Here is a 12,982-nt window from a genome sequence, read left to right as displayed (position 1 = left end):
CAACCTAAAATCTTCCAGTACCTCTTCATAAATAAAAGTTTCCTACTAATTTTGATGTAGGTTTTGTTAGTTCTAATAAAGGTTGTATTCAAGAAAAACAAAAATTAATCATGGCATACCAACAAGAATATTTTTGACATTTATATCAGATCTAGTAAAATATTCATCTAATAATTGAATGATGCAAAATAATGCATTGAAATACAACACCTGATTATAAAAATCTCTTTTGGAATCTGTCAGAACATTTATGATACAGACTTTTTTTAAGATTTTAAACAAAGTGCAAAAATCAATTTGTTCCTACATGTTTCTAGTTCTACAATACAAAAGTCATTAATTTAACATGGTACTTACCACCTCCCATTTGGAGAAGTTGTTTATGAAGTCATACTAATCTCAAAAGAATGTAGCCAAAGCATGTTTGTGTTGTTACTTCTGTGTCCACTAAAATACTGTTTGAACATTATTGGATATGTTAACTCAACATTTCAACTGAGTGCAAATCAGAGTTCAAGGATGAAGATGCCTGTCTGAAAATGGAAAACTTTTGTTCCCTCAGTCTCATTGAGAATGTGTGTGAAGTGTTTGAAACTGTAATGTGCACGTTAAAAATGTCTCGACGAGTCAATTCATCAGAAAAACTCAGCAAAATAAAATTCCGGTTTATTGTGGACAACAAACTTTTCACACATACAACAGGCCACAATGGACAGTATTTTAGACAAAAAACCTTGATCTTTGGCCTTTCCACCTCATACAAACCAACTACTTATAGTACAGCTAAAGTACATACAGTTATTGGAATGCTCAAAATTAATTTTGTTTTTACAGATTACCTTTAAAATAATGTGGTGAAGACATGGTCAAACCACCAGTAAAGTCAATTTTACTGAAGAACTTCAAAGCCCTGTTTGGTCACCAGAGATCACTGTTTAAATTGGCTGACCTCTAACCATATGTACAAAAATATAAAATGTAAATAAAAATACAAACAAATTCTCCTTTAGGATTTTAAGAAAGAAGTAGGGCCATGAAGTCTTAGTAATTTTATTTTAAAAATTCTGCAGATGACTTGCACTGGTGTACACTCTACTTAGTGATGATGACCAAGTTTTTCCAACAGAAAAAAAAAGGGGGAATGTGGATGAAAATACAGCTTATTCATCATCTGTTTTCTGCTTCTTCTTTGCAACATCATCCTATGGGTTTGAAAAACATTGATGATTAAGGATTGTTATCTTGCCTCATTTTATAAACAAATATAAATACAAACAGTCTTTTTGTTTCAGTCATTATAGCTAAATGCTAATTGAAATCAAATTTCATGGCCTTACTATTAGCTCCACTACTCTTATGCACATTGTTTATTGAATGTTCAATAAACAGTGACCATGCAGCAATTCAGTCTATATAGATTAATTCCAATCATATCAAAACCACAGCACGCAAGTTTTTTTTGAGAATAAAAGCTAACTCAAAACAAGCAGTTGAGAAAACAATTTTCAGTAACTGTATATCATATTTACTAAAAAGGGAACAAAAAAATTTACATACCTCTTCATCTTCAGCCACCCGCTTCTGTGCGGCCCCCTCACATTCATCATCATCAGCCTCCTCATCTAGAAAGAGAGAAAGTAGCCATCCTTTGAACAAAGGGTGCAATCACAGAGTGCTAACACCCTCCCTTCATCATCACTATGTTAATTCACAATGCAAGACTTTAGCATCCATTACCTAATTCCATTCAAAAGTGTACAAACAAAACAAATGAATTCATGACATTAAAACTTTAAATATTGAGATCTGTTGAATTATAGTACCTACTGTTCTGCTCTGAAAGTGAAACTATAAAGGATAATAAAACTAACACCTGAAACTAGCTTGTGGTTAGCACTACTGCCTCACAGTGCCAGGGACCCAGGTTCAATTCCACCCTCAGGCAACTGACTGTGTGGAGTTTGCACATTCACCCCGTTTCTGCATGGGTTTCCTCCGGGTGCTCCAGTTTCCTCCCACAGTCCAAAGATGTGCAGGCTAGGTAGACTGGCCACGTTAAGTTGCCCCGAGTGTTCAGGGATGCGTAGATTAGGTGGGATGCTCCAAGGTTTGGTGTGGGCTTGTTGGGCCGAAGAACCTGTTCGCACACTGTAGGGATTCTATGAATCTAATATAACATCAGTCAGTCAAGGTACCACCTGTGACAAAAACAGGAGGATTTGGAAACCACCTGCCATTCTCAAAGTGGCCAGTAGCGTCACTAGAGAGAATAACTGAATATTAATATATGGTTACAAAATGGGACCAAAAAAAATTGAACATACAAAATGAAGCTCAATTTAGCAACAAAGCCAGAAGGACAACTCAAATGCTACAAGTAATGTTTCATGCTATTCAAAATGATTAACCATTTATTCTTTGATTGGACAAGCTGAAACTAGGAAATCCAAAAGTTAATTTTTCAAGTTATGAAATTGGACTGAAAAGTTATGATCAGGGATTCCTACATGTAGTGTTATAGCTTGATGTACTTGATATCGTCATGATGTGGTTAAAGATGTACTTCACAAAATGTATATTAACTTCTGTCAACTTATTTTCTATTAAGCTTTTCTAGTCAGGTCATTTAAAGAGGTTGATGCAATCAACCCATTGAGTTCCCAAATCTTGTCACATCAATCTGTGAAATAGTGATAACATGCAAGTTACCTTCTTCATCCTCTTCCTCCTCATCATCTTCTCCAACATCCTCACTTTCTTCATCTACCTCATCTGCATTCTCTTCAACTTCTTCTCCATTTTCTTCATTCCCCTAATCAAATTGGAGTACAGCCATGTCAAAACACTTCTGATTTTCTAGTTAAGTAATCTAAAATAACACCGCTTGGCAACTTACAGCATTTCCATTGGCTGGTGTGTCGCCTTTGCCATTTTCAGGCTCTACCTCTTGAGTTTTCTTCAAGTCCTTAGGGAGGGAAAAAAAGATTGAAAAGCTCCAAAATCAACAAAACTTTTGTTGCTAAAAGCCAAATTAAAATGCCTCGCCCTCTGTTTGGGGTTTTAAACAAAAAGTGTCGACTAACATGTCAAATGGACGTTAAAAGAAGCTTCTGTCCGTATTTATTTGACCCACCCAACAGGCGGCACCACCTAATCCAGTGGCATCGCGAGGTGTCCCCATCCATCGCCTTAGATTTAAAGTTGCTGTAAGCCATAGGGCATTTTGGGAATGACAGTCTAACACTGTAGCTCTGCCTTATTGTTTAACAACCCCACGGGGGAGGGCGTAGAGAGAGCGAGCGCACAGACTCCAAACACTCAGCGTGCTTCGCATGCACCACCTACACGCGTCAATTGCCAGAAATAGCGCACATCCACCTCTCTCGAAACTCTTGTTCATCGCCATCTCCATAGCTTCAGCTCTGCCGTCTATTGTGCCAGTCACTCGAGAGCAACACATCAGTTCGCTTTTCGTGGAAGTTTAAAAAAGGTTATAATTCCCGCTCAACGATTCAGAAATAAGGTCGGTGACTTGCACCCATATACAGAATGCGTTAGAAGTAGGCTGAAGCGATCCACCTGGACAATAAATGGATTTTGTTTTTATAATCCCATCCAATAAAAATTACCTTTTCGAAAACAAACTAAATTCTGTATACGCGGAACGACCTTTCGCCTTATCCTTTTTCGGAATATTTTTGGGCTAGTGTTTCTCCCAGTCACAAAAATAACCAAACATCGCCACTTTTCACTATGCACCTCGCGATCCGACGATTCCCGACTCAACTTCGGGAAACTGTTTACTAATGTTTATTTACTAATCCGGTCATCGCTGGCATCATCCCAGAGGCAATTCACCTCTTCCCCACCCCCCACCCAGCCCTAAACCCCCGAAAGCTTAATCACGGGATCAAAGTGACTCGTCCGCCAGCACTGAAGGTGCAGACACATAATCGGCTCAATGATAAAATTGTACAACAGCCGAAAATAAAAGGCAGCCAAGGTCAGGCACCTTTAAACAAAAAGCAGTCGATGGGTTCACTCAGTTCCCGAAAGCGCGACAGACCCGGTCTCAGAGACGGAAGTGAAACTCCGGCTCCCACGCTTCAAACTGACTGCTTTTCTTCGGACAAATGTCAAGTACAAAGAGTCAAAAAAAATTCTCGCACCGTTTAACCCGGCAGCTATCGTACGGTCAATCGGGCTTTCACAGAATAAACCGGAGAGATTGCGTTTTTTTCGGGGGGGGGGGGCAAGGGGGAACAGAAGAAGGATTCTTTTCAAATGGAAATTTGAAACCTCAAGGCTCAGTGTAATCCCTTCCATTAACTCGAAGGATATTTACAACACGGTACAATATGCGCCCGCAAAAATGGATACGTGTTCTCAACATGACATCCTCCTTTGAGGAAAAAGGACCGGAACAAGCAGAATCCCGATCGATGTATTTGCTCAGCATATCGCGAAAACTACGAGAAATGCTTAAAAGTCAACAATTCGGACCTGATTTTACGTAAACCTTTATCTGACTGCTCAGTTAAGATAAAGAATAAATTAGATATGTAGAGATTGCTCCGATACATTTTAACACTGGCGAGCTGATTCGCCCTTAAATGAAGACGGGAGCAGGGCTACCCGGAGAGCGCGCGCTTCACAACATCTAAAAATTACAAGCCACAAACAACAAGATCCAACTTCAAACTGCGCTCTGTCAACAAATGTCCCGACCCCCGGAAAAGGGGAACTGTGACAGTGTTGCGGAACAGAGTCGTCTCATTGCAACCTGAACTCAAACAGGAGCAGCTGGATGTGAACTGGCAGCCGGCTGCGTGCTGCCACTAGACTTGACTCTTGTCCCTTTGATGTTGCTACAAAGCAATTCAACTGTATCCGAACAAGATAATAGCGAAGGAGACCACAGCTACCGTTCAGGAGAGCCAGGGTGCTCGGAGGTTGGGGTGGTGTTGAACTAAAAAAAAGGCGCGATCGACTTCTGCAGAATGATTTATCACCAAACTCATTGCTAAAACGCCGAAAGGAAAGGTCGCCCTCCGCGGAGCAATAAAGACTAGCTGCCAAGGCGAATTGAGACAACTCTCCGCCAACAAGTTTATGAAATACAACTTCATCACAACATCCACACAGTCTACCTATCTGCAACACCCGGGTAGGGAGCTGCTCTCCCCGTTCCGAGGCGAAATGCAGAAGTTCCCGTAAAAACAGCATTCCGCCTGGGGGCGGAGGGGAAAGACAGAAAGCGAGACGAGCGCAGCTTTCCGGAACGCCAACTTTCGCAAGTATCTGGCACATTCAGCACTTTCTTCAGACATCAGGAATCACATTCTTTTATTTTCTAAAAAAAAAGTGGCAGAGGGGGAAGAAAAGACACTTTCTCCCTCCCCGAATGTGTTGGCGATGACCCGGGCGGACATCAATCACATCGGAGACACGCCGTCTTCAACACAAAGAGCCCGTGCTGATTCCTTTCACATGTATCAACATGACGTTTGTTGCAATTTTTTGTTACATTTGTCTCCGCATCGAGTTGTTATTATTTTGAAGGCAGGTTCTCTCGCTGACAGAGAAGGGGGTTGGGGGGATAAAAGAGTGAGAGGGTGGGTTACCTTGGGGCTTCGCTCCACATTGATTTCCAGCTTGCTGTCTGACATGCTTGTAACTGTGCGGTGCTGGAGCTGGTGCCGGGGAGAGCGCTGAGCCGCTGCGGGAACAATACAAAGATGGCTCGAGTCGCGAGTGCGGGGCTGGCGGCGGCGGCTCGCGCATTTACACAGCACCCGCCTCCCGGTCCCCAGCCCGCGCGCACGTGACACGCGCCGTGCCGTCCCATTGGACAGGCATGCCCCAGCTCGCCTCTCCATTGGTCCGTCTTCTCCACGCCCCAACGCACCGCCATCATTCCCCCTAGAATCCGCCCGCCGCTCCCCGAGAGCAGAAACCAACACAAACATTCACATCGGGCTCCATCGGCCCACTTTCAGTCGGGAGCATGGCGCCGTGACCTGACGCCTTCCATTTGGGTGTCGGCACGTGGTGATTGGTGGGCTGAGGGGGGCGGGGACTTTTCTGGGTCAGCCCGCTCTTCTCTGATTGGTTAATGTACAAAGGGAACATAAATTTGCTTCTATGAGATCACTGGTCTGTGATTGGTCGCTCATATGTCTATCAAAGGAAGTCACCCGACGGCCGGCTATCTGGTGAATCGCAAGACACGGACAGCGTGGATTTCAATGATCAGGCTCCGGGGGGTGCGGGGAGTGTGGATCCGGTTCCGGAGTGAGTAAGGTTCCCGCTCCTGGGGGAGAGTGAGGATCTGGCTCCGGTGCGAGTGAGGTCCCGCTCCGGGGGAAAGTGAGGCTCTGCACTGGGGGAGAGAGTGAGGCTCCCGCTCCGGGTGAGAGTAAGGCCCCCTCCGGGAGGGAGTGTGGATCCGGCTCCAGGGGAGAGTGAGACTCTGCACCGGGGGAGAGTGAGACTCCCGCTCCGGGGGAGAGTGAGACTCTGCACCGGGGGAGAGTGAGACTCCCGCTCCGGGAGAGAGTGAGACTCCGCTCCGGGGGAGAGTGTGAGGATTTGCTCCAGTGAGAGTGAGACTTCTGCTGCGGGAAAGTGAGAATCCAATACCGGGGCAGGTGTCCCAGTGTCTGGCAGGGAAGAGTGAGGATCCTGCCACAAGGGGAACAAGCATCATGTCGTCTGACCAAGGTCAGAAAAGATCCTGCAACCACTGATCAAAAATCTATCTATCTCAGCTGTAAATATGCATGAGGACTCAGCCTCCACAGGTGCCGGTGGCAAGGAGATCCAAAAACCCTCAGAGACATGAAATCCGTCCTCACCTCAATCTTAAATTGCCGCCCCTTCATGCTGAGACAATGCCCTCTGGATCTAGACTCACAGCTTTTACCCCAAGTCCCTCAAGTGTCCTGTATGATTCAGTGAGACTGCCTCTTATTCATCTGAGCTCCAGTGAGTAGAGTCCCATCATGTTTAGCCTTAGCTCATCAGACAAACCTTCCACACCAGGAATCTTCCTTGTGAACATTCTCTGAACTGTCTCTAATGAAATTATGTCTTCACTTAAATGAGGTGACCAAAACTGCTCGCAGTACTCCAGATGTTGTCTCACCACCACCTTATACGGCTGCAGTAAGAATCCACTACTGTTAAACTCCAACCCCTGTGAAATAAGGACTAACATTCCATTAACCTTGCTGCTTACTTGCTACACGTGTGTGCTAGTTTTCTGTGTTTTAGGCACAGATTCCCTCAGGTCCCTCAATAAATCCCTGTCCTTTAGTTTACCCTTACAAAAAGGACATCTTCACATTTTCCCATATTATACTCCATTTGTCAACATTTGCCGATTTATTTAATCTATCAATGGTCTCGCTGCAATCTGTTTGTATTGCTCTCACAACTTGCCTTTCCACCCATTTTTGTATCTTCTGCAAAGTCAGCTACAATACATTTGCTTCCTGACCCCATGTCATTAATGTGGTCAGAAGTCACACAACACCAGGTTATAGTTGAATAGGGTGTTTTTTGCTTATAATCCATTCAGCTTTCAGAGCACTGCTCCTTTGTCAGGTGAAGTGGAGGGAAGTGTACAGGCACCTCCACAACATTATCATTAATATACATTGTAAACAGTTGCAGTCTCAGCACTTATCTCTGTGGAGCACCACTCATTACAGGTTGCCGACGTGAAAAAGAACCCTTAATCTCCACTTGCTGTTTTCTGCCTACTGGCCAATTCTCTGTCCACACCAAAATGTTATTGCCAACACCATAGGCTCTTGTGACTTAACCTTTTGTGAGGTATCTTGTCAAATGCCTTCTGGAAGTCCAAATACAACACACACCAGTAGTTCTGCTCTATCCACTAAATGTTGAGATTTCCACCAAAAACTTCTTCAATACAGCCCTTTCATGAAGTTGTGCTGACTCTGCTTTATTAAATTATGCTCTGCTATTGCTTCCGTCGTAACTGATTCCAATGTCCCAACAATCAATATTAAGCTGATCAGCCTGATTTTCTCCCTCTTTTTTTACGTAGGAGTGTCATATTGTCAGTTTTCTAATTCTGTGGTACTTCTACAGAATCCAAGGATTTTTGGAAAATTACAACTACTGCATCCACTATTTCCCACACCTCTTTTACGATATTAGGTTGCAAGCCATCAGACCAGGGGATTTATCTGCCTTTAACCTCATTAGTTTGTCCGAACTACTTCTGTTATGATGATGATGGTACTTAGTTCCTCTTCCATTTTCTTTAGTATTAATAGGATATTCAAAAGACCTTCCACCATGAAGATTTTTGCAAAATATCTGTTTAACTCCTCAGCCATTTCCTTGTTCCCCATTCAATCACCCCGATTTATTTTCTAACTGCCTATGTTCACTTTGACCTCTCTCTTCATTTTTATATTTTAAAGAAGCTCTTATTATCTGTTTTTATTTTCCTCACTGATTTGCTCTCGTAGTTTATTTGATCTCTATTATCTCTTTATTCCTCTTTGCTGGACTCTAGATTTATCCCAGTCTTCAGGTCTACCACTGACATTTGCCTCGTTATATTCTTATTCTTTCAACTTTATATTCTCCTTAACTGCTTTAGTTCACCATGGTTGGTTTAACCCTATCTTCGCATCTTTCTTGCCTTACTAGGAAGTATTTTTGATATGACTCATGCTCCAGGTAATTCATGACCTCTTTAATTGTCTGCCACTGCTAGTTTACTGTCTTTCCTGCTAATCTGTGCACATAGTCCACTTAAACTAACTCTATTCTCGTTTTGTTGTAATTCCCTTTATTTAAGTCAAACACAGTTGTTTGCAACCAAAGTTCCTCACACTCAAACTGAGTATTAAATTCTATCATGATATGATCACTACTTCCTCAGGGAGACTAAGGAGAGTGAGGATCCCACTGTCTGAAGGGAGACAACTCGTGGATCCTGTGCCCAGGAAGAAGGAGGATCAGTGTCCCTGATGCTGTCTAAGTCTCTGCACAGCTGCTGGGGAATTCTGATCCTGGTAACTGCACAGTGTGAGTCTTTGTTATGCTGCACTCAGGCGCCAGATAAAAATGTCTCTAGAATATTTATTTACTCGAATTGTTGGAGAAGCAACCATCCTCCAAGCCATAACTGCATGTCGGAAGAGGTTGACACCCATTGTAGTGGGTATTAATTTTACTCCAGTTTCTGCTTCTATGTACTTATTAAAGCATACATGTGAGCAACAGATTGCTGAAGACATCTAATTAAATTAAGAGCCTTTTCTAAATATTATTTAAATTGAGAGCTCAAGGCACTGCAAGTCATGTGTTTGGTGATATTTACAAGATGCAGGAAATACATTTCTTTATACTCCTAAACCTTTGTCACCGCCAAGCTTCATGGCTGAAGACTGCAATCTGCTATTCAGCACCATTTGCTATATTGCTCTTTTCCCCTAACCCTTAGCCCAACAAAAGTAATTTGTCCAAATTTACCACCATCCTGTCTCTAAACTTGCAAATTTCTCTAGTTTCACCCTAACATTCTTATCTCTAAAGATCAAGGTGTACAGACACTTGAAATTTGTGGTCTTAGCCAAAATTAATTGAGGGAACAAAAGTGAAACCCACACCAGTGAGAAGTCAACCAGTAGGCTGGTGACCCAATGATTAGAAAGGTCACTGGTCTTGATGTGTTTCTCTATCTGAAAGGATATGCATTTGGATTAAGAGCTGTAACTCAGTAATGATAGACTAGGCTGTCACAGTATGTCTGAAAGGTTGGTGTTCTAAAGACCATGATATCAGATGTGATATTGTAGACTATGCTAATCAGAGAGAGCTTTATCACAGAATTATGCTGTGTAAATATCATAGAGTTGATTGGTTGATATAAGGTGGGAACAACGGGAATAATATGGATGAGGTAGAAGTTTGTTAAAATCAAGAGATAAGCCTCTTTCCAGTGACAACGAGCAAGTCAATAAGAAATTAATCAAATCATCTGCAGTAGATGAGACAAATTGCTGGAGATTTGACGGTGTCATTGTTTGAATGCACAGCTTGTCTAATTGGAAAGAGGGAATAAGGAAGCTTGCCTCAGAGCAATAGTTAAGTCGCTAAGGTCAGGGTCATCTGATTACTGATTGGAGGTTGAGACAGAGTAGCCTTTCAGTAGTTTCAGTATGAGCATTTGACAAGTCCATGTAAACTGGTTCACTTCTGATTGTAAGCATTGTGCAGGTAAGATTTCCTTTGCAGTATTTTTTAGTAATTGCTTTGCTCATGCAATAGAAAATCACGCTATAGAAAATCACGTTATAGCGATTTCACTATAACATGATTTTCTATGGTGATTTTCTATAGTGTGAGGTCACTTAAGAATGCAACTATCATATTATGGGAGTACTACCTGTATGTCAGGTCCTGTAGCATTTTTACCATTAGAAGACCTATAAATTACCTTATCTCTAACTAATCTTATATTGTAGGCTTTTATCCCTATTTCCCTGGTCTGTTGAGCTTAATCTGGATTGAAGTAGATGGCAAAGGTAGCTGGAAAATTAGTTCACAGCACATTTTGGGGACAATTTCTTGGAGCAGCATGTTCTGGAGTCAAGCAGAGAGCAGGTTAGTCTAGACCTGGATTACATAATAATAACAGATCCTCTCAGTGGTAATGAACAGGAAGAGAAGAGTAAGCAGAAGACTATTGTATAAATTTAAAGGAAGGGTATGAAGATGTTGCTGACTAAAGTGAACTAGGAAAATAACGTAGGTAGTAGAAATGCAGAGGAGGTTATTTAAGAAGATATTTCACAACTTTTGATAAAGACATGACAGTCAGAAGGACTTCAGGAGAAGGATGCATCACCTAGGAATGATTAAAAAAATTAAAGTTAATATCAAATTGAATGAAAAAGCTGGAATTCTGCAAAGACTGGTGGTAGATTAGCAGATTAGACAGATTTAAAGAACAGCAAAGAGTGATTAAAAATTTGATAAGGAAAGAGAAATTAGAAGATGAGAGAAAGCTAGTTAGAAATATAAAAGCAGATAGTATGAGTTTCTACAAATATTTAAAAGGAAAAATGTAACAAAGGTTAGCAAGCCTACCAGTAAAAGCATTGAACAAATATTTTCTTCCTGTCTTCATGGCAGTAGACACAAACAACACATCAGAAATACTTGTAAGTCAGTATATGAGACGGAGAGAGGAACTTAAAGTTATTCCAATCAGTACAGAAAAGGCACCAAGAAAATCGACAGAACTAAGGACTGACTATCACTTGGGTCTGAGAGGCTTTTATGACAGGCGTCATTAAAGAAATGGGTGCAGAGGTGGAAGATATGATGGTTTTATTTTTCAACCAGTATATGAATATCTGATGATCTCTGATTTCTATCACTGTCCACTTGCCATTTATGACAATGTAACTCTACAAGCTAGAATTTCCAACACTGGAGTACACAAAAATAACAGAAGGGAGCACTTGTCAGTGGACCAAGATTTATAGTGGTCCTCTCATCAATTCCTCCCTGAATTAAAATGTTCTACACACACTGGCAGGCCCAGTTTTCTCACTCACTCAGTAAACTATGATATATCCTGCATTTTACCATCATCTATTGTTTGTGAATAGTTAGAAGCAGTTGAGTTGAACAAATTTTGAAAACGTTTGTTTGTAGTCAAAGACAGTATACTTTTGCTGGTGGATATGAAACATCAACGCTTTTGATCCTTCTTTAGCTTGAAGTATGCATTATGTTGCATTCGTCTCTAGTAAGGCCATAAAAGTAAATATGACAAGTTATGAACAATTAATTCAACTGAGAAAACTGGATGTTCTGTGGAATTTTTTGTCTCATTGAAGTGTGCCTTGATACTGAAAAGGTTGGGAAACACTAATATAGAGCATAATTCTTGGATTTACTGATAGGGCCATGGAATGCATAACTAAGGAGGTTGTGTCAAACTTGTATAAAACAACAGTTCAAGGAAAAGAAAACTGGCCCCACTGATAGAATAGTCAAAGTATGGGCAACGATTTAAGGTCATTGGAAAAATGTGAACGGTGATATGAGAAATTTTTTTGCACAACAAGGAGTTGGATCTGAAATTAATTCCTGAAATTGTGGTGGAATCAAGTTCAACTAAGACATTGAAGAGGGAGTTAGATTATTGGAAAAGGAAAGAATGTGCAGGTCAATGAGAAGAAGGCCTGGAGTGGCAAAGATAGATTGTTCCAACAGAGAGCCAGTGTACATATGAATGGCCTCCCTCTGTGCTGTAACATTTTGTTATTCGTGATAATGTCAACTGACTCTGACCCTGCCTCATATCTGCTGCTGAAACTTTATTTGCATCTGTCTTAATTCTAAATTTTCTATTTAATGCACTCTCGGCTGGCCTTCTATTTTCTATCTCGCATAAGCTTGAGATTATCTAAAATTTTTCTTTCCGAATCCAAACTCGTATGAATTCCTGTACGTCCATCGCCCCTGTGCTCACTGATTATGTCGGCTCCCAGTTAAGTAATGCCAATAATTTAAAGTACTTTTCCTCCTTTTTAAATCCCTCTGTGACTTCACTGTTTCTGCCTCCCTCATCCCACACCCTAGACACATACATTTTTGAAATCTCTAATCCTAGATGGCTGTGAGATATTAGTGGTTCTGTTATTTTGGCTTCTTGAGGATCCACAGTTTTAATAATTCCACCATTAGAGGCCGTGTCTTCGACTCCCAAGTCCCAAAACCCGACTATATGTTCACTAAACTCAAAAATCCCCATACATGAACAGAGGAATGCGCAGTCTCACAAATGAACTGAGAGGGACTGCTGGCTTAAAGCACCCACAATCAAAAATGTTTTGAGTGAACATTGGACATTGCTTTATTCTCCAAGTGATACTTGCAAATCTGCTGTAATCAATCATCCCAAATAACTTTCAAACCA

At 41.4% G+C, this 12,982-nt stretch overlaps 1 protein-coding gene across 1 annotated transcript; it reads right to left on the bottom strand.

Annotated features, from left to right (window-relative positions):
• Positions 1–650: 650 nt before the first annotated feature.
• On the bottom strand, positions 651–5,799 carry ptmaa (prothymosin alpha a). Its single transcript, XM_048542039.2, is given in 6 exon segments — positions 651–1,202; positions 1,558–1,622; positions 2,710–2,812; positions 2,897–2,965; positions 5,625–5,721; positions 5,723–5,799. Coding segments are annotated over 6 exon segments (438 nt in total). The 5' UTR covers positions 5,785–5,799; the 3' UTR covers positions 651–1,160.
• Between the last annotated feature and the right edge of the window lie 7,183 nt (positions 5,800–12,982).

This window comes from Stegostoma tigrinum, chromosome 14 (genome assembly GCF_030684315.1).
Source record: "Stegostoma tigrinum isolate sSteTig4 chromosome 14, sSteTig4.hap1, whole genome shotgun sequence".
NCBI classification, from domain to species: domain Eukaryota; kingdom Metazoa; phylum Chordata; class Chondrichthyes; order Orectolobiformes; family Stegostomatidae; genus Stegostoma; species Stegostoma tigrinum.
This window is presented reverse-complemented; position numbering and strand designations above follow the sequence as displayed.